The 27,235-nt window shown below is 39.6% G+C and overlaps 1 protein-coding gene across 1 annotated transcript in view; it reads right to left on the minus strand.

The window, feature by feature from the left end:
- Positions 1–27,235, minus strand: part of ptprz1a (protein tyrosine phosphatase receptor type Z1a) — a 53,241-nt gene continuing 26,006 nt past the window's right edge. The window contains 18 exon segments of the mRNA XM_062420695.1: positions 1–144; positions 1,975–2,110; positions 2,775–2,917; positions 3,498–3,647; positions 4,396–4,521; positions 5,487–5,560; positions 5,849–5,942; positions 6,784–6,930; positions 7,333–7,468; positions 8,260–8,423; positions 9,443–9,577; positions 10,386–10,520; positions 11,615–11,697; positions 12,636–12,732; positions 14,849–14,869; positions 17,055–17,140; positions 19,555–19,643; positions 25,854–25,992. Of these exon segments, the coding sequence (XP_062276679.1) occupies positions 1–144; positions 1,975–2,110; positions 2,775–2,917; positions 3,498–3,647; positions 4,396–4,521; positions 5,487–5,560; positions 5,849–5,942; positions 6,784–6,930; positions 7,333–7,468; positions 8,260–8,423; positions 9,443–9,577; positions 10,386–10,520; positions 11,615–11,697; positions 12,636–12,732; positions 14,849–14,869; positions 17,055–17,140; positions 19,555–19,643; positions 25,854–25,992 (2,099 nt within the window).

Raw genomic sequence — 27,235 nt, forward strand, 5'->3', positions numbered from 1 at the left:
TTACACCAGGGACTCGAGGCTCTCGGCAGTGCTGGCAGTTCCCACCACGATGGTACCGTTGTTGTCGGAGGACTGGAGGGTTTTTTCGTCTTCTTGTGTCCCGATGAGACTCAGCATGGCTTTGTACAGAAACTGGTACTGCTCCTAAAAAACAAGTAAGCAGTTGTTATAATATCCTGAAACATCTGCATGTTCCAGCTGTTTTCTGTTATTTGCTCATAGACTGCATGTAAGAAATGGACGTAACATCTGTGACGTCACCCATTGGTTTGTGGCTTGGAAGCCAACAGTATTGGATCTGAGCAGCGCCATCTTGAATATTTCAGGTGCATGCCGGGAAAAATAAAAACAGGGATTCTACTATATGGGCATCAGGAGGAGCATGAGGCGCCCTCCTGAACCTGTGAACCAATCAACCTGTCAATCACCACGTAGCCACGCCCTAAAGCATACCCTGCTTTATCGTCACATATAAAATCAGGGAGGCCAAAATGTCCCAAATGAACATCATACTGCATTGAAGAAGGCTTTAAACTAGCATTTTGAAAACGTTTACTGAGGTTAGAAATCAAGTGAGAAGTTGGTGAATTCTCCATTGACTTGTATAGAGACGGAAGTCCTTTTGACACCAAAACGGTCGCCCCCTGGTGGCCTTTTGATAGAATGCAGTTTTAAGTTACTTCCGCGTTGGTCTCATTTCAGAGGACCGAACTCCCCGCCTGGATTTGCTATCTTTATTCACTTGGTTTTCAAAACATAAAGAACAAAATGTTTCGAGTTGTTCATGTTTGTAAAGTGTGTAAATTACAAACTAAAAATCCTAATTGGTAAGTACTTTCTTTTGTGTGGGCGTGCTTTTGGTGTAATCAGTCCTTATACAGGACAGCTGGGTTCAATTACTGGTCATGCTACATCCAGAGTGTGGATGCTTGAAGCGCAGCCCTGGGTGCAGCCATTCTCGGGTGAAGACAGTCGAGTGTAAAGACAAGCACGTCAACCGAAGCACGGACACCGAACAAGGACACTGCTAAAAACACGATCTATAAACTGATGCATGAGCAAAAGGTAATCATTTTCTTGGTTTTTATTGTCTCTTTAAAGACCGTGTAAAGTGAATTCAGACATTTTCTTCTAAACACATTAAATAGGTCATAAATGTATTTCTAAAAAAGGTGTAAAAAGCTTTTCAACCATTTAGATTTGAATTGTGGAGGTAGGCTTCACAAATTGTGTTTCAACATTTCTGTGTCTGGATTTAATGGGCGGGTCTGAAAATCACCGCCGCGGTGTTTAGCAAAAACCCGCCCCTGCTTCAGTAGAGGTATAAATACATTCAGCACACTACTACTACTACAGTCTACAGTTAGCTGAGTTAGCCACGATGCTAGGAACCCAGTTAGCAACAGAAACCTCTCAGGCCTAGCGTCCATGTTTCTGGTAGAGGTGGTGACTTTGATTGACAGGTGACACTTGGTAGGGGGCGGGGCTTCAGCGGACTCGACGGCCACTCCCACAGCGTTTGGGAGCAGAGAAATAGGCAGACTTTTACACAACTTTGAAGCTTAATTTCATATATTTGGCCATTTTTTTAATCATTCACATTTGGCAGGGTGATTAACAACACACTTTTCTGTGGTATGTCAAACTCAGAACACATTTATTTTTACTTTACACGGACTTTCAAATATATTTGTCAGACCTGGAAGTTTGTTTCCAACATTTTGTGATGATCTGACTGCTCGTTTCTTAACTTGTTGGACTTTAGTTTTGCCACCGAGCCTGTCCAGGTCTCTGCTTATTAAAGACAAACATCTGTATTTTTCAAACCAGATGCTATTTTCCAATCATTTTGGGTCAAAGTGAGTAACAGGGACAAGAGTCAGTTTTGAGCAAGAACACGTAATTCGATACAGATTTTTGTAATGAGCAGTAGATTATCATCAGGGTATCGTGAGAGAACAAAAAAAGTCTTACGATGTTGCTGAAGATTCCCGGTCTCATGAGGTTTGTCAGCTTTGCCGCCTGGAAGACATCGACCGAGCCTTCGGTCTCCAGCTGGCACGTCAGAGATGACAGAGCACAGAAAGTTCCCGCTGTGACTCCTCCCACACTGAAAACACAATGTCCAAAAGTTCACTGTAAAATATCCTCGCTCTGAACAAAAAATGATTATGATGATTATGACAGTTTGTTGTGAATTTCTTTTATATTGGTTCATTTATTTCTTAGTCTTAGTTGTATTTATATAATGTAGGGAATTCAATTAATATTTGCACTTTACAAAATGCCTTAAAAAAAAAAAAAAAAGCACAATTTTTGGACAAAGTTTGTCTTTTTTCCCTTTTATTTAACCTTTGTGTCGTCCTCCCGGGTCAAATTCACACCATCTGTTTTAACTGTTCATTCCTCCCTCCCTCACTCCTTCTCTCTTTCTTTCCTTCCTTCTTTCCTCTTTCCTTCTTTCCTTCCTCCCTCCCATCTCTCTGTCTTTCTTTCCTTCCTTCTTTCCTCTGTCCTTCTTTCCTCCTTCTCTCTCTCTTTCATCCCCCCACCTTCCTCCCTTCTTTTTCCTCTGTCCTTCTTTCCTTCCTCCCTCCCTCCTTATCTTCCTTCCTTCCATCCTCCCTAACTTCTTTGACTCGAGGACAACAGGAGAGTTAAGCAGCGGTATTGGATAAAACCTAAAAGATACCCAACCCCTATTCCAGCTCCAGCAGCTCCTCACACTAACCCTATCACTCTACGGTAAATGTTGGCATCAGAAAAGCTCGTACTCATCGTGAACCACAGTGGGTCCTTCCTTAGTGACGCTGTCCTCTTTCACCAGGTTCAGGAGCTCAAAGGTGTTGCTGATTGGACTGTCTGGGTTCGGCCAGCGGGGGGCGCGGTAGTGTTTCACCTCCAGCACGAAGTCGTCCTGTTGAGATGACGAAGAGGAGGAACAGACGTCAGCGACAACAATTCATAAGAGTCAGTTTTTACCTTTTTTATCCCATGAACCCTTAAAACAAACTGTTACTGAGTCTTTCGGTGCGGCCACGGAGGCTCCTATACCTCCTTCTAGAGGGTAGGAGGTATAGGAGCCTCCGTTCATATTATGGTTTATTTAATAGGATAAGATAAAATATACATAGACAGGCCAGAACAACTGCCTGATGCAAGTATCACAGTGTTTATACCAGTCCCAAGAAGGGCTTTGTGACAGTAAGACATTAAAAGTATTTAATAGCAACATCTCTTTCCAGAAAAAGTCTTCCTGTTACTCTGAATGAAACCATGAAGTTTTTATTGTCCAGAATATCAGGGACACTTTTTTATGAAAAGAGAGATAGTTGTTTAATGTTTTAAGAAGCATAAAATTAAACATATAATCATGGGTTAGGGTTAGGATCTCAAACCTATCAGCACTGATTGTCCTCTAGATGGCAAACATGGAAATATGTTGTTTTTTGTAATTTGGGTGAACTGACCCTTTTACTTTACCATGTTCCACTCACCTGTGTAGCTTCCAGTACGTACTCCTGGACCACCAGCATGTCCTCGTTGGCCAGACAGATGTGATTCTCGCTCCTCTGAGTGACGGTGAACATCTCGTAGCTGATTGGCTGCCCTTTGCGAGGCCAGAAGACGCCCAGCTCCGCCTCTTCCTCCTCCGTCTAACAACACAGGAAGTCAACTGACGGTTACATCATCGCTGTCTGATCAGGTGGGACTATATCATCACCTGACACCAGAACTACGACTCCTAACACCACCTATACTTACTATGTTTTATACATACATATATATGTATGTATGGGGCAATGATGCATTGCGATTTTGTTCGGATCTTTAACCCTCCCGGGTCAAATTGACCGCATCTCTTTTGACTGTTCCTTCTTTCCTTCCTTCTTCCCTCTTTCTTTAATTTTTCCTTTGTTCTTCCCCTCCTTCCATACTTCTTTCCTCCCTCCCTCCCTCCTTACTCTTTTCCTTCCTTCCTCCTTTCCTTCTCTCCTTACTTCTTTCCTCTTTTCCTTCCACCCTCCCTCCTTAATCCTTTCCTTCCTTCCTTCCTTCCTCATTCCTTCTTTCCTCCCTTTCCTTCTTTCTTTCTACCTTCCTCCCTTACTCCTTTCCTTCCTTGACCCGAGGACAACAGGAGGGTTAAGCTTATTTAAACTTAGCTCTTTTATATGTTAACTAACCACATCCTCAATCTAATTCTGGGCTTAACACACAGACATGAGATTAATATCCATCTAAACATCTCACTCTAAGAAATAACACTGACTGTATTTCCTGTTTTTGCACATAACTGACAAATAAAACAACACATCTGAATATCCAGGTAGATACAGGGGTGCATCTTTGTTCAATAATATCATATGAATAGAATAAAAACCAGTTGTTCACCTTGTTAGCTGGCAGCAGAGACACGATGACCTGAGCGTTGTGGTCCCAGATCATCCTCCAGAAGTCCTTGATGGTGTCGGGCAAAGGATGCTGGGTAATGATGAACTCGCTCCTCTGCCTGTAACCCTGCAGATACGATCATTTAGCACATTGATGATTTGCTTAGAGTGCAAGGGCTAAAAAAAATAGAGCTGCAGTTTAATCGAGTCATTTTTTTTAAAGAAGAAAAAGTCAAAATTCTCTGATTCCAGCTTCTTAAATGTGAATATTTACTAGTGATGTTAATCCTCTGTGACAGTAAACTGAATATCTTCAACTTCAGCTTTGGGAAACTGACTGACATTTTTTTTCTTCTTTTTTTTACAATTTTAACCCTCCTGTTGTCCTCCCGGGTCAAATTGACCCCATCTCTTTTGACTGTTCCTTCTTTCCTTCCTTCCTTCCTTCCTTCCTTCCTTCCTTCCTTCCTTCCTTCCTTCCTTCCTTCCTCCCTCTTTCTTTAATTTTTTCTTCGTTCTTCCCCTCCTTCCCTCTTTATTTGCTCCCTCCTCCTTCCTTCCTTCTCTCCTTACTTCCTTCCTCTTTTCCTCCCTCCCTCCCTCCCCTTACTTCTTTCCTTCCTTCCTTCCTTCCTCTTTTCCTCCTTACTCCTTTTCCTTCCTCCCTCCTTCCCTCCTTACTCCTTTCTTTCCTTCCTTCCTTCCTCCCTCCTTACTCCTTTCTTTCCTTCCTTCCTTCCTCCCTCCTTCCCTCCCTACTCCTTTCCTTCCTTCTTCCCTCCCTCCCTCCCTCCCTACTCCTTTCCTCCCTTCCTCCTGTCCTTCCTTGGACTGAGGACAACAGGAGGGTTAAAGACAGAACAACTTATTAATAATGAGGAAGATGATACATTGAACTCTTTATAACTGTTAACTATCAAATGTCAGACTGATTATATAATATTTATGACATAAAATATCACTCTAATGCAACTCAGGAGCAAATATAACAGCTGTACAGTAAAGAGTCAGATGAGATATGACTGATATTCCTCCTCTCATCTGACTGTAGAGCAGATTTAACCCTGAGCGGATCCACTGTGTGTTTCTTACTGTGATGTACGAAGCGTTAATGTAGTCCGACGTTTCCCCCGCCGTCGTAGACAGACGCACTCGTGACCTCTCAACTACAAAAGGAAAAAAGTAGAAAAACAGAATTCAGATCTCAAAAACTGTGTCAGAGTGAATCTGTTACACTAGCACAGTGCTCTCCAACCAACACACTCTCCATGCTGCATTAAAATCAAATTAAAACAAAGAAAATAAAGTGAAGAAATGTCTCACATGTTAATACTAAACATTAAACTCTGTCATTAGCTTGCTGAGGAGATGGAGGGCAGCTCTTTGTTTTTAGAGATGGAAATAGTTCATATCAAAATTTAAAAAGCATTCTGAGATGAAGGTGTGAGACTCACCAGGAATCACAGAGCAGCTTCTGTTCTTGCTGCGGTTGCTTTCCTGCAGAGCTGCAGAGTAATCACACTGCTTCACTCCCAGGTGACAAACCAGCTGTGGAAAGAGACACCAAACATCTGTCAGTGATGGAAGAGTCAGAATAGAAACGGCTGGATTTAATGGAAACTGTTCAGCTTTTTGTGTGTTTTTTTTTTTGCGTTACCAGCTTCATGTCTCATTCTCAGTGTTTTAATTTACCCAGAGCACAAAATCAGATCTTTGTGAGGGTCTAATGTTTGTAATAATGGATTCAACACTTTATTCAACATATTTATACATCCATCCTCAACGATACACTATTAAACTCTATGATGACAGCTGATCCAACCTGACCAGAGTCATAAACATCTCAAAGTAAACAATTCAATGAAGTACATCAAAAAGCCTCAAAAATATATCAAATCAGATTCAGCATCACATAAATCAAAATCAACATTACATATCCTCAAAATCCTCAAATAGAATTTATTCTAATGTTTTTATACTTGATTTTAGCTTAATTTAATTTTTTCAATGTAACACTTTTAATCGTATTTAAATCTTTTTTATTTTAGCCATGTGTTGCTTTTATAATCTGTCTTGATGCATTTGTATGTTTTATGTACAGCACTTTGAATTTACTTGTTGTTGAAATGTGATGTATGAATACATTTGCCTTGTTGAAGATAATCAGCACATATTTAATCAGGATGTAGGAAGGTAAAGTCATCAAGAAGCTACAAATATCTTGTGCTTTGTTCATTGTGATGCAGCTTTCTAATAGTCCTGCAATTTGTCAAGTTGTTATTAAACAAACTGTGTCTGGAAAAATGTCATATAATCTATTAAATAAATATATATTATAGCAGATAGTTCTGTAATTGTGTTATTCTCGAGTGTTTGATGAGCCGCTCACCTTGAACTGTTTGTCGAGGCGCGTTCTCCCTGCCGAACCCGGAGTCAGCAGCTCGTCCACAAACCGGTGCAGCTGAGCCGACGCCACCTCGGTCTCTCCACACAGGATGGCTTCCACCAAGGCATCGTGGATGAAAACATACTGTTCCTGAAGAGAGAGACACAGAGAGAGGGAGATACTCAGATCCTTAACTAAAAATACAAATACAGCTAAGTAAAAACACTTTATAAGTTAAAAAGTCCTGCATGAAACATCCTACTGCAGTAAAAGTACTGCAGTATTAAGAGCGATGTAGTATGCAGTATTACAGTAAAAGTACTGCAGTATTATGAGCGATGTAGTATGCAGCATTACAGTAAAAGTACTGCAGTATTATGAGTGATGTAGTATGCAGTATTACAGTAAAAGTACTGCAGTATTATGAGTGATGTAGTATGCAGTATTACAGTAAAAGTAGTGGTTTGGTCCTCTGACTGATATATTATTATATATGACATCATTAGCAGCATGTGTGTTTATGTGTTGATGGACAGACAGATGACCTCTGACCTCTGTCTGAACCAGGAAGTTCCTCTGTGTGCGGATGTGTTTCAGGAAGCCGGTGATGTTGACGTTGTTTTCTTCTCTGGTCTGTTTCAGCATGTTGTCCAGAACGATGTACGTACCGGTCCGACCAACGCCTGCACTGCTCCGACAGGGAGAGAAGATAAACCAGGAGTTACACGAGGATGAAAATAAAACCTGATTTATTCTCTATGTAATAATTTGTGCTTTTTATTCTTTCGGTCAGCCTGATGTTTAAAGATGAATATAATTATTTATCTATATTATAATACAGGTTTGAAGCGCTGCATAACCCTGAGGATGAGTTTTGGATTAAAGCTGCAGGAGCATTTAAGTGTTTATGAAGGAAGAAGTCTGTTATATTAAAGAAGAGATATCACAGTGTTGAGCTTTAAATATAAAATATATCCACATATCTGAAGATTCAAACTAAACTTTATTAAATCACTGATCCACAGTGACACTGTAGAGAGAACGGCATGAGGATGATTCAATCTAGAGCACAAATTAATAAATTGGGAGCATGATTTATTCAATCTAGGGGAAAATTACTAAATCAAGTGCACAAATTATTAAATCAAGCACACAATTACTACATTTAGAGCACAGATTACTACATTTAGAGCACATATTACTACATTTAGAGCACAGATTAGTACATTTAGACCATAGATTACTAAATTTAGAGCATAAATTACTAACTTTAGAGTACAGATTACTAAATTTAGAGCACAGATTACTAAATTTAGAGCTCAAATGACTATATTTAGAGCACAGATTACTAAATTTAGAGCACAAATTACTTAATTTAGAGCACAGATTACTACATTTAGAGCACAGATTACTACATTTAGAGCACAAATCAGGTCTCCCCCACCCCTCCTCTCCAGGCCCTCTGTTATCATGTCCTACCTGCAGTGCACCACCACCGGCCCCATGCTGTCCGTTCTGGCTCTGGACGACTTGCGGACGAAGCTGAGCAGCGGCAGAGCGAAGTCGGGGACGCCCATGTCGGGCCACTGGGTGTAATGATACTGAGTCACCGTCCGCTCGCTGCTGAGACTCTTCTGAGACGCCTGCAGAGGAAAACAACAACAACATGGTCTCTAAACTTTTGTGTCCGACCTTTTTAGTTTGGGTGTTCCTGACAGTGAAGGCCTTTACCTTTTTAGTTTGGGTGTTCCTGACAGTGAAGGCCTTTACCTTTTTAGTTTGGGTGTTCCTGACAGTGAAGGCCCTTACCTTTTTAGTTTTGGTGTTCCTGACAGTGAAGGCCCTTACCTTTTTAGTTTTGGTGTTCCTGACAGTGAAGGCCCTTACCTTTTTAGTTTGGGTGTTCTTCACAGTGAAGGCCCTTACCTTTTTAGTTTGGGTGTTTCTGACAGTGAAGGCCCTTACCTTTTTAGTTTGGGTGTTCCTGACAGTGAAGGCCCTTACCTTTTTAGTTTGGGTGTTCCTGACAGTGAAGGGTTTACCTTTTTAGTTTGGGTGTTCCTGACAGTGAAGGCCCTTACCTTTTTAGTTTGGGTGTTCCTGACAGTGAAGGCCCTTACCTTTTTAGTTTGGGTGTTTCTGACAGTGAAGGCCCTTACCTTTTTAGTTTGGGTGTTCCTGACAGTGAAGGCCCTTACCTTTTTAGTTTGGGTGTTCCTGACAGTGAAGGGTTTACCTTTTTAGTTTGGGTGTTCCTGACAGTGAAGGCCCTTACCTTTTTAGTTTGGGTGTTCCTGACAGTGAAGGCCCTTACCTTTTTAGTTTGGGTGTTTCTGACAGTGAAGGCCCTTACCTTTTTAGTTTGGGTGTTCCTGACAGTGAAGGCCCTTACCTTTTTAGTTTGGGTGTTCCTGACATTGAAGGCCCTTACCTTTTTAGTTTGGGTGTTCCTGACAGTGAAGGGTTTACCTTTTTAGTTTGGGTGTTCCTGACAGTGAAGGCCCTTACCTTTTTAGTTTGGGTGTTCCTGACAGTGAAGGGTTTACCTTTTTAGTTTGGGTGTTCCTGACAGTGAAGGGTTTACCTTTTTAGTTTGGGTGTTCCTGACAGTGAAGGCCCTTACCTTTTTAGTTTGGGTGTTCCTGACAGTGAAGGCCCTTACCTTTTTAGTTTGAGTGTTCCTGATGGTGAAGGTCCTTTGGGTGTAGTAGGCGAGCTCTCTGCTGCTCTTCATTGTAACCAGCAGGCCTCCGTACTCCTCCTGAGCCTCAGAGGGCCAGTACTGATCACACTTCCTCTGAGGAGACAGTTACAAATGAGTTACATTAAATATGATGGAAAAACAAATCTGATTTTAATCTTTATTCTATAAAACCAAAGATATATTAAAAATGTGTAAAATGTAAAATCACATTTTGTTAGAATTTGGATTGAGTATGAAAGTAAAATATTCTAGGAAACAAACCAACTCTACCTTCATAATGTTATATTTATGTGAACAACATATAGAAAACTAAGAAAAATGAATAAAATAAAATATGACAGAAATGGAAATCAGTCTTTATTCTAGACGTTATTTATATTTGTAAAAGGTAAAATCGCATTTTCTGTTATTACTTTCAAGTTTAAGAAAGCAAACTCTCTACTATAATTAAAATGATGAATCCGTTTAACATAATGTCTTTGTTTTTTTTAGACAAAAATGTGTTTTTCACTGTCTACATTGTGCATACAAGGACTAAAAAAGGAGTAAAAGATTATTTAATATTTGGAAATATGAGGGTAAAATATTCTGGAAAAACACATCTCTACCTTCATAACATTATTTATATATTTATTTGAAATATATAACATGTAGATAGTTAAGTTGACCTGAAAGTGTCTTAAAATCAAATGAATCTTGAGTTCATGAACAGGAGGAATCATTACAGCAAGATAAACACACTTCATGTTCATTTCTTCTGCTGACTGATTTAAGACACAGCTGAAAAAAGGTAAATCTGTCCTTTAAGTTCATACAAAGGATTTAACCATCATCTTTATCTTCCAGATGTTTTCCTCACAAACATTAGTCATGTGACTGAATTACAGATGTGTTGACTCACTCGTCCTTTCTCCACCAGGTTGGTGATCATGACGATGACGCTGACATTTTGCTCACAGATCATCCTCCAGAAGTCCTCGGTGCTCGACTTCAGAGGCCCCTGAGCGGCGATGTAGGACCTGGTCTTCTTAAAACCCTGAAGACACACAGAGACGATGCATCAGAGGACAAACAAACATGATACACAAAACAAATCTGATTTCTGTCTCAGCAGTATTACTCAAGTACCTCAAACTGTACTACAGTAAAGTATAAGTACTTGAAAGCCTGTTTTACCTCAAACCATCATCAAGCATTTCATATACGCTGGTGTGAATATTTCTCTCTTTTTTGCATTTAAAAGAGTTTGAGCGATGTTCAAAATATACAATATTTTCCATAAAGTTCTCTTGTATAACTCCCCGCTCTTAAAAATTAAATTGTCAAGTGCATCACCGTCAAATTCATTCATCACACTCACAAGGTCAACGCAGACCAGAACAGATTGGAGAGACTCTGATAGAAAAGGTTAAACCCACAAATCACATTCAAATTAATCAAGGATAATATTAATAATAATAAAGTTTTAAGAGCCTGAACTGGAACGAGTCGCGTTTTTTGTGTGAGTTCTTCAGCAGAGGGCAGCGTTCAAACACTCACAATAAAACCTTCCTCATGACTGACAGCGCTGAAGATGCACACGCACACAAACGCAGTGAGATGGAGAGATGCTCGACTTCTCTAACATGAACACGGCTCTCAGAGAAGCTGTGACTGCTGCAGCAGACGGGCTGGTTTAAAAAATAATGTGTCGCCCTTCACATCGTTGATAAGCACAGAGTGGAGAACAACAGCAAGGCAACTGAATAGATTTGGAGAGTATGAAGAGGGATGATGATGGAGGAGGAGGAAGACGTGGGGGAAGAGGAGGGGTGCTGACTTTAGTTTGGAATAAAGTTGTAAATCATGAAGAGGAGGAGGAAGAAGAGGAGGAGGATAAGCACACAGTGGAGAGCTGCACAGGTTCCATGCTAACAACAGCAAGGCTCCTGAATAGATTTAGAAAGTATGAAAAGGGATGATGATGGAGGAGGAAGAGGAGGAGGGGGGGTGCCGACTTTAGTTTTGAATAAAGTTGTAAATCATGAAGAGGCTCGGAGGTGAAGATGAAGGCTGGCGGTTTGTGTGGAGTTTAAAAAAATGAATAAAAAAAAGAACTGAATAAAACAGGTTGAGACTGAAGCTTCTTACATCCACGTAGTTGGCGTTGATGTAATCTCTCGTCTTCCCGTCGGTGTCGGCCTGCGGAGAGAGACGCACTCTGCTGTGGTCGTCTGAAGAGATAAAGATACAAAAAAAACATAAACATTAAAAAACTGTTTAAAGAAGAAAGAAGAAGATCAACAATGTTTCTCTCCAAAGGGTCAGCAGATAAATGTGAGGGGTGGTGAGATGATTAATGGGAGAGGAAAGAAGAACAAACTAAGTTCTGATACACTAATGTGTTTTCAGTTTTTGGACTTTTTCTCTAATCTTTGATTGTTGCTGAAATATTGGATCATTTGAACATTTATTGAAATGAAACCATGTGAGAAGTTTAGAGGGAAAAATCACTATTTGGTGGAGCTGTTAACAACTCATAGACATCTGAGATGTGAGCCGACTACACACTGCTGTCTGGTTTCATCTTTAACAATGTGTTGTATTTATAAAGCTTGTTATATTATCCATTGTGTCAAATCTGCATCTGAAAAGTAACTAAAGCTGTTAAATAAATGTAGTGGAGTAGAAAGTACAATATTTCCCTCTGAGATGTAGAAAGTAGCATCACATGGAAATACTACAGTAAAGTACAAGTACCTCAAACTGTACTACAGTAAAGTACAAGTACCTCAAACTGTACTACAGTAAAGTACAAGTACCTCAAACTGTACTACAGTAAAGTACAAGTACCTCTAACTGTACTACAGTAAAGTACAAGTACCTCAAACTGTACTACAGTAAAGTACAAGTACCTCAAACTGTACTACAGTAAAGTACAAGTACCTCAAACTGTACTACAGTAAAGTACAAGTACCTCAAACTGTACTACAGTAAAGTACAAGTACCTCTAACTGTACTACAGAATAGTACAAGTACCTCAAACTGTACTACAGAAGAGTATAAGTACCTCTAACTGTACTACAGTAAAGTATAAGTACCTCTAACTGTACTACAGTAAAGTACAAGTACCTCTAACTGTACTACACCCTTCTATGATATTAATACTCACAGGCCAGGATGTTACTGTATCTGTTTTTAGTCTTGTTGTCGGGATGGTTGGAGCTGTCGGTGGTTATCGCCATGTCAACCGTGCACACCTGCACCTCCTACACACACACACACACACACACACACACACAGAGTGAAATATACACATTCAAACAGCAGCAGTAGAAACTAACTAAGTCATGTTTCAGAGAGCAGAGAGAGTGTATCTTTTAGCTTTTACACCACTAAACATCCTATCACACAATATGTACACAATATATACATGAAAATATAACATAGCAATAATGATTTAAATGTCTCTTTTTGGTAGTTTTGAGTCTCTTCAGTCACTCCATCTCTACGTTACCATGGTAACTAGATGGCAGCTGTCACTCAAACTCTTTTTTTTAGTAGTTTTTAGGTTTCTTTAGTCAATTTAAGTCTCTTTCAGTCATTTTTGGTCTATTTTTGGTGGTTAAATGTTATTTTATGTAAAAGGTAAAATGAGCAGAGCTTTATGGAGCTGTGGGGTTTATTATATAACCATTAGAGCCATCAGTCTTCACTGCTACATCATGAAAATACATCCTCATAAATACTATCTTATTAAAACTATTAACTATTAATTCAACTAAAACACATGGCAATAGATACAGAGATAATAAGCATCTATACAAAAATATAACATTTTAAAATATTTTAATTATTGTGCATTTTGGGGCCAATTTAGGAAAAGTCATCAAATATCAGGGTAAAATACATTAGGGAAGTTTTTACAGCTGTTAAATGTTATTTAACCCTCCTGTTGTCCTCGAGTCAATGAAGGGAGGAAGGAAGGATGGAAGGAAGGAAGGGAGGAAGAAGGGAGGGAAAAAGGAAGGAAGAGGAAAGGAGGGAGGAAGAAGGAAAGGAGGAAGAAGGAAGGAAAGGAGGGAGGAAAGGAAGGACAGAGGAAAGAAGGGAGGAAGAAGGAAGGGAAGGAAGGAAAGGAGGGAGAAAGGAAGGAAGAAGAAAGGAAAGGAGGGAGGAAGAAGGAAAGGAGGGAGGAAAGGAAAAAAGGAAAGGAAGGAAGGACAGAGGAAAGAAGGAAGGGAGGAAGGAGGGAGGGAGGGAGAAGGAAAGGAGGAAGAAGGAAGGAAAGGAGGGAGGAAAGGAAGGAAGGACAGAGGAAAGAAGGGAGGAAGAAGGAAGGAAGGGAGTAAGAAGGAATGGAAGGAAGGAAAGGAGGGAGAAAGGAAAGGAGGGAGGAAGAAGGAAAGGAGAAGGAAGGAAGGAAAGGAGGGAGGAAAGGAAGGAAGGACAGGAAAGAAGGAAGGTAGGAGGGAGGAAGGAAGGAGGGAGGGAGGGAGAAAGGAAAAGAGGAAGGAAGGAAAGAAGGAAGGTAGGAGGGAGGGAAGGAAGGAGGGAGGGAGGAACGAAGGAAGGAGGGAGGGAGGATAGAAGGAAGGAAGAAAGGGGGATGGAGGAAGGAAAGAAGGAAGGGAGGAAAGAAGGACAGAGGAAAGAAGGAAGGGAGGAGGGAGGGAGGAAAGAAGGAAGGAGGGAGGGAGGGAGAAAGGAAAAGAGGAAGGAAGGAAAGAAGGACAGAGGAAAGAAGGAAGGGAGGAGGGAGGGAGGAAAGAAGGAAGGAGGGAGGGAGGAAGGGAGGACCTCCTTTCCTTCCTTCTTTCCTCCCTTCCTTCCTTGACTCGAGGACAACAGGAGGGTTAAATAAGATTAAAAAGAATAATCTGGTTTCTACATTTTATTCTGAAAGACACAACGATGTTTAGTTCTGACTTTAGTTGACGTGTGTGAAAGCAGGACCTTTTTCTTTTTCTAACATTTATCTTTGATATTTTTTTCTGAATCACAACTCCTGCAGCCGTGGAGAGTTTTGAAGGTTGTTTTTTTTTTTTTTAAATCTCAACCTCACACACTTCTGCTTTTCACTATTTTAACTTTTTATTTTCTTTTTTTTAATTCTTAATTAAAATGTCATGTTTCTTTTTCAGTGCTTTGAGCAACACAAACTAAACTGTGCAGCGAGGTCAGAGGCTCAAACACACACAAACATGATCAGAACTACCTTTTTTTAAAGAACCTGAGCATGTTTTATTTAGTTTTTATCATATTTTCACATTAACATCTACATTTCTGTATTTCCTGCAGCATACTTTGTGCACCAACACTTTACATTACAAGACAAGACAAAAAAAAACTAAAAACATTAACGTGTGCAGCAGAGCGTCTTACCTCGTAAGACTCTTTCAGTATCTAATGATGATGATGATGATGATGAGGGTGAGGAAGCAGCAGGCAGCCAGGACGTTTCCGTGACAACACAGTCAACCAAACAAAGAGGTGCAAAAATACAAATTATAAAGACGACACACAAAAAATAACAAAGCTTTATGAGAAGTTTAGAGGGAAAAATGGAGCTGTACAAGTACAAGTACCTCAAACTGTACTACAGTAAAGTATAAGTACCTCAAACTGTACTACAGTAAAGTATAAGTACCTCAAACTGTACTACAGTAAAGTACAAGTACCTCTAACTGTACTACAGTAAAGTATAAGTACCTCAAACTGTACTACAGTAAAGTACAAGTACCTCAAACTGTACTACAGTAAAGTAAAAGTACCTCAAACTGTACTGCAGTAAAGTATAAGTACCTCAAACTGTACCACAGTAAAGTATAAGTACCTCAAACTGTACTGCAGTAAAGTACAAGTACCTCAAACTGTACTACAGTAAAGTACAAGTACCTCAAACTGTACTACAGTAAAGTACAAGTACCTCAAACTGTACTACAGTTAAGTACAAGTACCTCAAACTGTACTGCCGTAAAGTATAAGTACCTCAAACTGTACTACAGTAAAGTACAAGTACCTCAAACTGTACTACAGTAAAGTACAAGTACCTCAAACTGTACTACAGTAAAGTACAAGTACCTCAAACTGTACTACAGTAAAGTACAAGTACCTCAAACTGTACTACAGTTAAGTACAAGTACCTCAAACTGTACTGCCGTAAAGTATAAGTACCTCAAACTGTACTACAGTAAAGTACAAGTACCTCAAACTGTACTACAGTAAAGTACAAGTACCTCAAACTGTACTACAGTAAAGTACAAGTACCTCAAACTGTACTACAGTTAAGTACAAGTACCTCAAACTGTACTGCCGTAAAGTATAAGTACCTCAAACTGTACTACAGTAAAGTACAAGTACCTCAAACTGTACTACAGTAAAGTACAAGTACCTCAAACTGTACTACAGTAAAGTACAAGTACCTCAAACTGTACTACAGTAAAGTACAAGTACCTCAAACTGTACTACAGTTAAGTACAAGTACCTCAAACTGTACTGCCGTAAAGTATAAGTACCTCAAACTGTACTACAGTAAAGTACAAGTACCTCAAACTGTACTACAGTAAAGTATAAGTACCTCAAACTGTACTGCAGTAAAGTATAAGTACCTCAAACTGTACTACAGTAAAGTATAAGTACCTCAAACTGTACTGCAGTAAAGTATAAGTACCTCAAACTGTATTACAGTAAAGTATAAGTACTTCAAACTGTACTACAGTTAAGTACAAGTACCTCAAACTGTACTACAGTTAAGTACAAGTACCTCAAACTGTACTACAGTAAAGTACAAGTACCTCAAACTGTACTACAGTAAAGTACAAGTACCTCAAACTGTACTACAGTTAAGTACAAGTACCTCAAACTGTACTACAGTTAAGTACAAGTACCTCAAACTGTACTGCCGTAAAGTATAAGTACCTCAAACTGTACTACAGTAAAGTACAAGTACCTCAAACTGTACTACAGTAAAGTACAAGTACCTCAAACTGTACTACAGTTAAGTACAAGTACCTCAAACTGTACTGCCGTAAAGTATAAGTACCTCAAACTGTACTACAGTAAAGTACAAGTACCTCAAACTGTACTACAGTAAAGTATAAGTACCTCAAACTGTACTGCAGTAAAGTATAAGTACCTCAAACTGTACTACAGTAAAGTATAAGTACCTCAAACTGTACTGCAGTAAAGTATAAGTACCTCAAACTGTACTACAGTAAAGTATAAGTACTTCAAACTGTACTACAGTAAAGTACAAGTACCTCAAACTGTACTACAGTTAAGTACAAGTACCTCAAACTGTACTGCAGTAAAGTACAAGTACCTCAAACTGTACTACAGTAAAGTACAAGTACCTCAAACTGTACTACAGTTAAGTACAAGTACCTCAAACTGTACTGCCGTAAAGTATAAGTACCTCAAACTGTACTACAGTAAAGTATAAGTACTTCAAACTGTACTACAGTTAAGTACAAGTACCTCAAACTGTACTACAGTTAAGTACAAGTACCTCAAACTATGAGTAAATGTACATGTTGGTGTTTTTTCACACACACAGTAACACACACACAGTAACACACACTTTCTTTACCTCAAACTCTCTCTGGAAGCCGTTGGTGTCGTGAAGATCGCCGACGTGTTTAACAAAATCCTTCACTGTGAACGCCGTCTGCTCATCTGAGAGAGACAACAGACAACCAATCAGCAGAAAGAGAGACAACAGACAGCCAATCAGCAGAAAGAGAGACAACACACAGCCAATCAGCAGAGAGAGAGACAACAGACAGCCAATCAGCAGAGAGAGAGACAACAGACAGCCAATCAGCAGAGAGAGAGAGACAACAGACAGCCAATCAGCAGAGAGCGAGAGACAACAGACAGCCAATCAGCAGAAAGAGAGACAACACACAGCCAATCAGCAGAGAGAGAGACAACAGACAGCCAATCAGCAGAGAGAGAGACAACAGACAACCAATCAGCAGAGAGAGAGACAACAGACAGCCAATCAGCAGAGAGAGAGAGACAACAGACAGCCAATCAGCAGAGAGCGAGAGACAACAGACAGCCAATTAGCAGGGAGAGAGACAACACACAGCCAATCAGCAGAGAGAGAGAGACAACAGACAGCCAATCAGCAGAGAGAGAGAGAGACAACAGACAGCCAATCAGCAGAGAGAGAGAGAGAGACAACAGACAGCCAATCAGCAGAGAGAGAGAGAGACAACAGACAGCCAATCAGCAGAGAGACAACAGACAGCCAATTAGCAGAGAGAGAGACAACAAACAGCCAATCAGCAGAGAGCGAGAAACAACAGACAGCCAATCAGCAGAGAGAGAGAGACAACAGACAGCCAATCAGCAGAGAGAGAGAGAGACAACACACAGCCAATCAGCAGAGAGAGAGACAACAGACAGCCAATCAGCAGAGAGAAAGACAACAGACAGCCAATCAGCAGAGAGAGACAACAGACAGCCAATCAGCAGAGAGAGACAACAGACAGCCAATCAGCAGAGAGAGAGAGACAACAGACCATATTTGGTAACTTCCTGTAAACATCCTATTTATCCTCCTCATGCCTCTCTGTGAGGCTGTAGAACCAGGTGGAGTTTATATATTCTGGTAAATGTTTAACCTTAGATCAGTGAGGAACCATAGTAACTTCATTGACATTGACTTGAAAAAGTCAAACCCTCAATAAATCTCTAGGGTTGATGTTTCAATGAATGCCTCATAAAGAGTTTTTTAAATGTGAATATTTTCTAAGTAAAAACATGTTTTGAAGCTAAGGACACATTCTGAGAATAAAAACATGAGAAAGTAAAAGACATTTTTTGGAAACTGCAGATATTTGTGGATCTTTTTAGTAAAATAAATGAAGTGAGAATATTTCTGTCTTTTAGAAAGTGACAAAATGTCAGAAAAGGGAAAGAACGTTAGAAAGAGGAGAACATGTTATGATGTTTTATGAAGTAAGGAAACTTTTTAAACATAGAGACATTTTTCAGAATGTAAAACATTTTAAAAAGGACATTTTTCTGATGTAAGGACACTTTTATAAAAAATAGGGACATTTTTGAAAACATAGTAATACAAAGAAGTTTGGAAGCTAAGGACGTATTTAGAGAATAATAATATGTTGAAAAGTAATAAAGTAAGAAATGTAGGGAACTGAGGACAATTCTGTTTTTGGAAAATGGCAACATTTCAGAAAAGGGAAGATATACGAGAATAAGGATATTTTTATAAAAATGGGGATATTTTTGGTAAGTTATGACATTTTAGGAAAGTCGGGATGTTTTTGGAAGTTCGGAAATTTATTTTTATTTTGTTGCATCTTGCTTCTTTAACAGTCTGTTTTAGGGTTTAAACTTGGTTTTAAATTCACTGTTGCAGGTTTTATACCAGGTGGGGAGTTCTGGTCCTCTGCAATGAGGCCAACGCGGAAGTAACTTAAAACTGCATTCTATCAAAAGGCCACCAGGGGGCGACCGTTTTGGTGTCAAAAGGACTTCCGTCTCTATACAAGTCAATGGAGAATTCACCAACTTCTCACTTGATTTCTAACCTCAGTAAACGTTTTCAAAATGTGTTTATGGTCTCAATCGCTAGTTTAAAGCCTTCTTCAATGCAGTATGATGTTCATTTGGGACATTTTGGCCTCCCTGATTTTATATGTGACGATAAAGCAGGGTATGCATTAGGGCGTGGCTATGTGGTGATTGACAGGTTGATTGGTTCACAGGTTCAGGAGGGCGCCTCATGCTCCTCCTGATGCCCATATAAGTAGAATCCCTGTTTTTATTTTTCCAAGCATGCACCTGAAATTTTCAAGATGGCGCTGCTCAGATCCGATACTATTGGCCTCCGAGCAGCAGTCCACAAACCAATGGGTGACGTCACGGATGTTACGTCCATTTCTTATATACAGTCTATGATTTAAACTCAGATTAAACTGCTGCAGAATGTAATGTGTCAGTAAAGGACCTCACAAGTATAGAGGTGTGTGTGTGTGTGTGTGTGTGTGTGTGTGTGTGTGTGTGTGTGTGTGTGTGTGTGTGTGTGTGTGTGTGTGTGTGTGTGTGTGTGTTACCAGGTATCAACGCAGCAGTAGAAGGTGCAGTGATGACTCTGGGTGATGAGCTGTCATCAATGTAGAAATGAGCCGTCTGAAAACACGTCCTGCAGGAGAAAATATAGAATAAGATAATATAATTATGATAAGATAAGATACATATTTAGTGGATTTAATGAATATTTTAAACATCAAATTTTTTTTGTGACTCAATAAAGATGAACAGTTTATTATTTAATTCCTCTGAAAGTGAAACACAAAGAAAAATACATTAATAAAAACTCAATCATCTCTGTGTGTAAATGTAAAATGTAAATGCAAATAAAAATAAAATAAATACAAAATGACAAACCAGTGTTTAGTGTTTAACATAACTACAGAGAAAAGATGTATTATCAGCACACACACACACAAACACACACACACACACACACACACACACACACACACACACACACACACACTCCTGGCATCATGTGAGTCGGCGTTGGCCCAGATGTTTAGGAGAATAATCTTCCCAAAAACACAGAAATAAATATGTTGAGTTAATCCTGACAAGTTTTTAACTGGATGAGATCCTCTGATGAACCTGCGCTGTCTCAGGACAGAAATGGGCATCATGGATTATCATGGACACACACACACACACACACACACACACACACACACACACACACACACTCACACGCACACGCATACACACACGCACACACACACACGCACACACACACACACACACTCACACGCACACACACACACACACATACAATAACACGCAACACCTTCCTCCCTTCCTTCCCCCCTCCCTCCTTTCCTTCTTCCTTCCTTCCTTCCTTGACTCGAGGACAACAGGAGGGTTAATATAGAAAATGTCAGACAACAGTTGACAAATAATCATAATTTCCTTTCAAACTAAACAAAGATATTCCCATGTGTAATAATAATAATAACTCATCACATTTGAGAAGCTGTTTGTCACAATAGTTTCTCAATTTGAAACCATTTTCTGTCATCGTTTCAGTTCATGTTTGATTAACAAGTTTTTCTTCTAACAGATGTGGGTTGTTTTTAAATGTAGATTTATTGGCTCAATTTAGTGTATTTTACATGTGAGACTACTTAATCTGATTTTATGGATGTAAGAAGCTCAGCGACCGTCAGAGAAACAGCTGCTGCTCATTAACAACCACACTGAGCTTTACTGATGGTGCAAACTATCTAAGTCTACAAGTTTATGGATGAAAGATAGATTTATAATCTACTATCAGTGTTTTAAATGAAGCTTTTATTTGTGTTGAATCCATAGACTGTATATAAGAAATGGACGTAACATCCGTGACGTCACCCGTTGGTTTGTGGACTGCTGCTCAGAGGCCAATAGTATCGGATCTGAGCAGCGCCATCTTGAAAATGACAGGTGCATGCTGGGAAAAATAAAAACAGGGATTCTACTTATATGGGCATCAGGAGGAGCATGAGGCGCCCTCCTGAACCTGTGAACCAATCAACCTGTCAATCACCACGTAGCCACGCCCTAATGCATACCCTGCTTTATCGTCACATATAAAATCAGGGAGGCCAAAATGTCCCAAATGAACATCATACTGCATTGAAGAAGGCTTTAAACTAGCGATTGAGACCATAAACACATTTTGAAAACGTTTACTGAGGTTAGAAATCAAGTGAGAAGTTGGTGAATTCTCCATTGACTTGTATAGAGACGGAAGTCCTTTTGACACCAAAACGGTCGCCCCCTGGTGGCCTTTTGATAGAATGCAGTTTTAAGTTACTTCCGCGTTGGCCTCATTTCAGAGGACCGGAACTCCCCGCCTGTTTGAATCTCTTTTATTGATCAGAGGAAGGATGTGCTGGTGGAATATTTTCACACTATGATTATTGTAAGTAAACATATCACATTATCTATAATATCACAATGATCATTAGATGTTTCTGAGATCATACTATTAAAATATACTTCAACCCTCCTGGTGTCCTCGAGTCAAGGAAGGAAGGAGGGGAGGAAGAAGGAATGAAAGGAGGAAGAAGGAAGGCAAAGGAGAAAGGAAGGAAGGAAAGGAGGAAGGAAGGAGGGAAGGGGGGAAGAAGGAAGGATGGAAGGGAGGAAGAAGGAAGGGAAGGAGGAAGGAAGGAAAGGAGGGAGGAAGGAGGAGAGGGAGGAAGGAAGGAAGGGAGGAATGAAGGAATGAAGAAGGAAAGGAGGAAGAAGGAAACCCCATCTGTTTTGACTGTTCCTTCTTCCATCCCTTACTTCCTTCTGTCCTTCCTCCCTCCCTCCTTCTTTCCTTCCCTCCTTCCCTCCTTCCTTCCTTCCTTTCCTCCCTCCCTTCCTCCTTCTCTCTTTCTTTCCTCCCCCCTACCTTCCTCCCTTCCTGATTTTCCTCTTTCCTTCTTTCCTCCCTTCCTCCTACCTTCCTTCCTTCCTCCTTTCCTCCGTCCTTCCTTCCTTTCCTTCCTCTCTTCCTTCTTTCCTTTGCTCCCTTCCTTCTTCCCTCCCTCCCTCCTTTCCTTCCTTCCTTCCCTCCTTCCTCCCCTCCTTCTTCCTTCCTCCCTTCATATCCTATAAAATAGTGATGGTGAATGTCTTTCTTTCCATAAATAAATAGAATAAAATCACACTTAAAGACTGCAGTATATTGTAGTAAAACCAGTAAATGATCAAACTATAGCAGCCTGGACTCCAGTAGAGAAGCTTCCACATGAGTTTGTCTAAATCAGATGTTTTATAAAACTATTTATCTTCATGCTAATTTGCTTTGCTTGTTGTCAACTTGTAAAATCGACTATAAACTGCTTGACCTCAAATGCACAAAATGAGCACCGAGGTTTGTCACGAAAAGGGAGTGAAAAAAAAAAAAAAAGACACGACACCAGCAGGATTAGTGCAGTTTGGCCTCCCACTGCTCAACCTTACAAGACGCTGACACGATTCCTCCTGTCTGACATAATCATGCGGATGTCCTTTTCTCTCCCCCCCCCGACCCTCCTCTGCTCTCTGGACACATACATCCTTACAACCCAGGAGTTAATCCCTTCCTCTGCTCCTCAGATTATTACCGGCTTATAGCTACTGCTCAATCTTTGGAGATGCAACAACAAGCAGAGGCGCAAAAACAAGAACAATATGTTGAGTCTGCAGCTCGGCGGATGAGAAAATGTAGAAATGTACAATCTGAGAAAAATAAGCCTGGAAGTGTTTACACTGCGATGACAGCGTGTCCTTGATCGGATTGCAGAAGTTGGTTATTTCACGGTCTGAGTGGGAAGAAGGGTTTTTTTCTTCTCTCTCTCCATGTTTTCAACAAAAGGAGGAAAGAAAGTTTTGGGTGTTTGGTCTGAATACTTTTAAATGTATTCTCTTTATTCTTATTTATTCTCTAAGACACTTTTTGTTCTCTCCACATTCATCTCAATAAAAACCAAAACAGCATCTCTCAAGGATTTTCTTTCTTATTATTATTATACAAGCTTCATGAATACCATTCAGAGAGCCTATCACTGATCTGCGTCTACCTGGGAATATATTTATATTTATAAACGAGGTTGATTTGTGTATATTTTGAAAATCCTTGAGCAAAGTTTTTTGAGGGAATCAAAAATAATGACGGCATCTGAAAAGCTTCATTCACTCTGCTGGCAGCACAACACAGGAGGCATTGTTTGTGAAGGGGCTGTTGGTGAGCAAATAGACACACACATACACACACACATACACACACATATACACACACACACAAATAAAAACACTCAGCACAATGTAAGAACAAGATTGAGCTCATGTTCGAGGAGATTAAGCTTCACAGACAAATACGAGAGTCTTCTGCCCCCCAAATTATACGAGATATGATGGGGTTGAAGGGCAGTTTGAGGGGTGTGTGTGTGTGTGTGTGTGTGTGTGTGTGTGTGTGTGTGTGTGTTTGCAGTTTATTCACACCTATACACAAAGAAAATCAATGACAAAAAACTAGAGCGCTGCTGATTGTGACTTCATTGAGGAGATGAAGGTTAAATGTGTCAAATCATTTTTGGTGGCTATTAAATGTATTTTTATGAAGAAAAAAAAAACCCAACAAAATCCATCTGCAGTATCTGTCTGACACTTCATCAGAAAAGATATGATTTAGATATATCATTTATACGAGAAGTAAGCAAAAAACGTCTTTTTGACATAAATTTGGTGTTTTTAGAGTTGTGTAAAAATGAAAAATGCTCTGAAGAAAAGTATAAAAGAAAACAACCTATCTGAATGTATCTGAATTACAGTTGTGCTCGTGCTGGAGAAACTGCCGTACAGTATCTACAGTATCTACAGTATGTATGTGGCGTCTCTATTTATAAGAACGATGTTTACAGATGAATCTTTACAGACTCTTCTCACCAGAGATTGATCTCTTAACCTCGCTGCTCAGCTTTCAGACGTATTCCCATTATCTAGCCTCTACATCACTGAAGTGTGTCTGTTTACTTCACTGAGAAACAAGATGGGTAAATAATGTGATTATGTATGAAAAAAAAAACATCTTTTCTTTATAGATAAGTGTTGGTCTTTTAAAGTGTAAACAGACAGAAGGGTAGATGGAGAGTTATGACTCATTTTACTTCAAGGGCAACATACAGTCCCATTTAATCTCAGGTGGGCCGAATCATTACATAATAACTTAATAACTTTACTGTAATAAACCACCTCATCCTTCCATGGAACTGGGATTTCACTTTTTCAGTTTCCTACAACACAGAAGCCTGAGTTGGACCAAGAATGTGTACGACTCGACTCACAGGAAACAGAAGCAGGCAGCAGTGGACCGATCCTGCCTCACTCGTATACATTTGTACCTCCTGTGGGCCGAAATCTAGTCACCCAACCTCAGGTAAAACTTATGCAGCCAGTTGAAAGATTATTTAAAATGATACTGTATTGTAGAGTCTGTGACTGTGTGTGTAATTTTAAACATTATTAAAAAAACACCTGTTTTACATCACCGGGCCGATGATTTTATGTCTATTTTTGAAGTTATGCTCTGATACTGAACAAAATATGAGGTATGCATTGTCGTCTGCTATGATTGGTTGTAATCCCCTTGCTGTTACCTTGTATGGAAGTTTGTGGGAATGTGCAATATGTGTATACTGAAGCAATAGGTAGCATTACATCATTTATTATTGTGCAAATGTGCAACTTTACTTTTACTTTCTTTGTTCTTTTTAACTATGGTGGCAGCTGTCTCAGCACTCAGAGTCCAAGACAAATTTCCCTTCAGGAACAATAAAGTATATATTGATTGATTGATTGATTTAAAATATGGCTTATATCGGCCATAAGCTAGAAATATCAGTTGCTACTCCTGATCCTGAATCAATACATACTTATTATGTTCAGATCGCATAATCTGATCAAAAGTTATAACAGTTACCATATTCTGTTAAGGCTGGTGGTGGGTCGGGAGCCGTCAACGCCCCCTAGAGGGCAATTTTTTGATCGGCTTGCTTGACCCTCGGAACAAAATTGTTCTATAGACACTTACAATTGATTTAGAAGTGAAAATGAGAAATTACCCATACACAGAACCCCACTAATCTAGTCTTTTACAGATTATGCACAGAAACTACTGATTGACAACATGTTGCACAATGTTCAATATAAGAATGTTTTAAATATGACCACAATATGTATTCATTATATTCTGCAGGGGGGGGAAATAAAAACTTCTGAAGCAGCAGAAAGATTTGAATCACTTTTCTGAAATTTTCGTACTTTGCAAACTTATCCAGTTGGCCACATTGGACCCCTTTGTGGGCCTGTTCTGGCCAGCGGGCCGTATGTTTGACACCCCTGCACTAAATGGTCTGCAGCAGGAATCGAACTGTGGATGTTGTGATGTCTGTATTTCAGTACGTGTCTCGACTCAGCAGCAGCTACTTCATTGATTGTATTTTATCAGAGAGGCATCTTATCTCCTGTTTACTTGTGAAGATAACTCACACATGTGCAACATACGCTTTTCCTTTGGGGTACAGACATGAGTTGTACTAACTCATCTTAGGTTATGCTTCATCCACAATAGAGTTTGAACATATTCATTTTATTCAGATTTTTAATGTACGTCTCAAAGATTGGGTTTAACCTGCCGATGTGAAAGAATGCATTAAGGATGGTCTGTTGGATGGCAACATGTTCAGTAGTTTTTTAGGACGATAATAAGTCAGAGCTGTGTTCCTGTCAGCTTGTGGTGGACGTCTGCTGCCCTCTAGTGGCCAAACAATCATATAAATACACCTTTAAACACAGCATTGTTACAGACCTCCAGTAGATGAGGATGCTGATGAGGATGATCAGGCCGAAGATGGTGAGCGTGGAGATGACGGCCAGAGGAACCACGGCCTTCCTCTCTCTCTCCCTGATGGAGCCGACCCTCGACTCGTGGCTGCTGTTACTGGCATCTGGACGGAGATAATAGAAGAAGAATTAAACCGGCAGCAGAGTAAAGAGAAGAAATAAGAGCCGTCACCTGTTGTACACCGCAGCTTTTACAGAGGAAAAGCCGCTCTGGTCGCAGAAATGTAATTATAGTAGTGTATGACTATAACTGGAAACCATAAAGTGAAAAAAAAGAGAATATGAATGTTAATTAGTTCTGTTTCTTTTGTTTCTTAATGAGGTTGTTTGCATTCCAGTAGCAGAGTCAGACTCGGCATCATATTAGTAGTTTCCTTCTCTTTTATCTGTTGCCTTTTTATTTTCTGGGCTTCAAGAGCATTTAGAAAGTGTTCATTAATTATAATTTAATTGAGTAGTAGCTGAGGACTCTTGATGGATTACATACGCACATTTTTTACTGATAGAAATTATGGGGAAACCATCAATATAAATTGTAATAAAGTGGAATTATCCGTTAAGAGTGGATAAGAATGTGCAACCTTGTCTGATTAAGAGAGGGAAGTCTACGGAGATATTATATGAAATTTGGTGGTTTCAGATCAGCAGCTTCTTTATAAAAATGACAAGTCGTGGATCAAACATTCAACAACAAATCTACAAGTTGTTTTTGATAACTTCATTCCCATCTCCGTGAAATTTGATTTATATACGACTAAAGAAAATATGCTTGAAAGGAGACATGATGCTGACTGAATTAGAGTTACTGTCAAAATACTGAGAAGATGTTGCAATAATGTTGATACTGAACATATCAGTAAAATCCTGCAGTAAAATAAATGCTGGTAGCGACTAATAAACCTTTTTATGATCGTCTTTAGAATCATATAAATGGCACAATGTGGTTGAGATAAAAGATGGTGTTCTTGATTTAATACGGGGAAAAAAGACACAATAACATATTATTTAAAAGAAATCTTTCACTAACTTTAACCTAAGTGCATTTGTTGCCTGAACCTAAAAACACACAGGACTCAAGACGTGAACGTTGGTCTCTGGTGTCTGCATGTTGTAAATCCACCATCCACCCCAATTACCTTCCCTCACATTCAGCGAGGTATATAAATGTTTTGCTTCATTCATTCATTGTGCAGTGATTAAATTTGTCAACGTAATTAGGTAAAAAATTAGTAGAATATAAACTGAATTTCTATGAGATGCAGGTTTTGTGATGGTCCTGGCTAAAGGATGACCTAAAAAAAAAAGACTGAAACCCTCAATTGCTGAAGCTAATTCCTGCCTCCAGAG

This window comes from Scomber scombrus, chromosome 6 (genome assembly GCF_963691925.1).
Source record: "Scomber scombrus chromosome 6, fScoSco1.1, whole genome shotgun sequence".
In the NCBI taxonomy this organism is placed as follows: domain Eukaryota; kingdom Metazoa; phylum Chordata; class Actinopteri; order Scombriformes; family Scombridae; genus Scomber; species Scomber scombrus.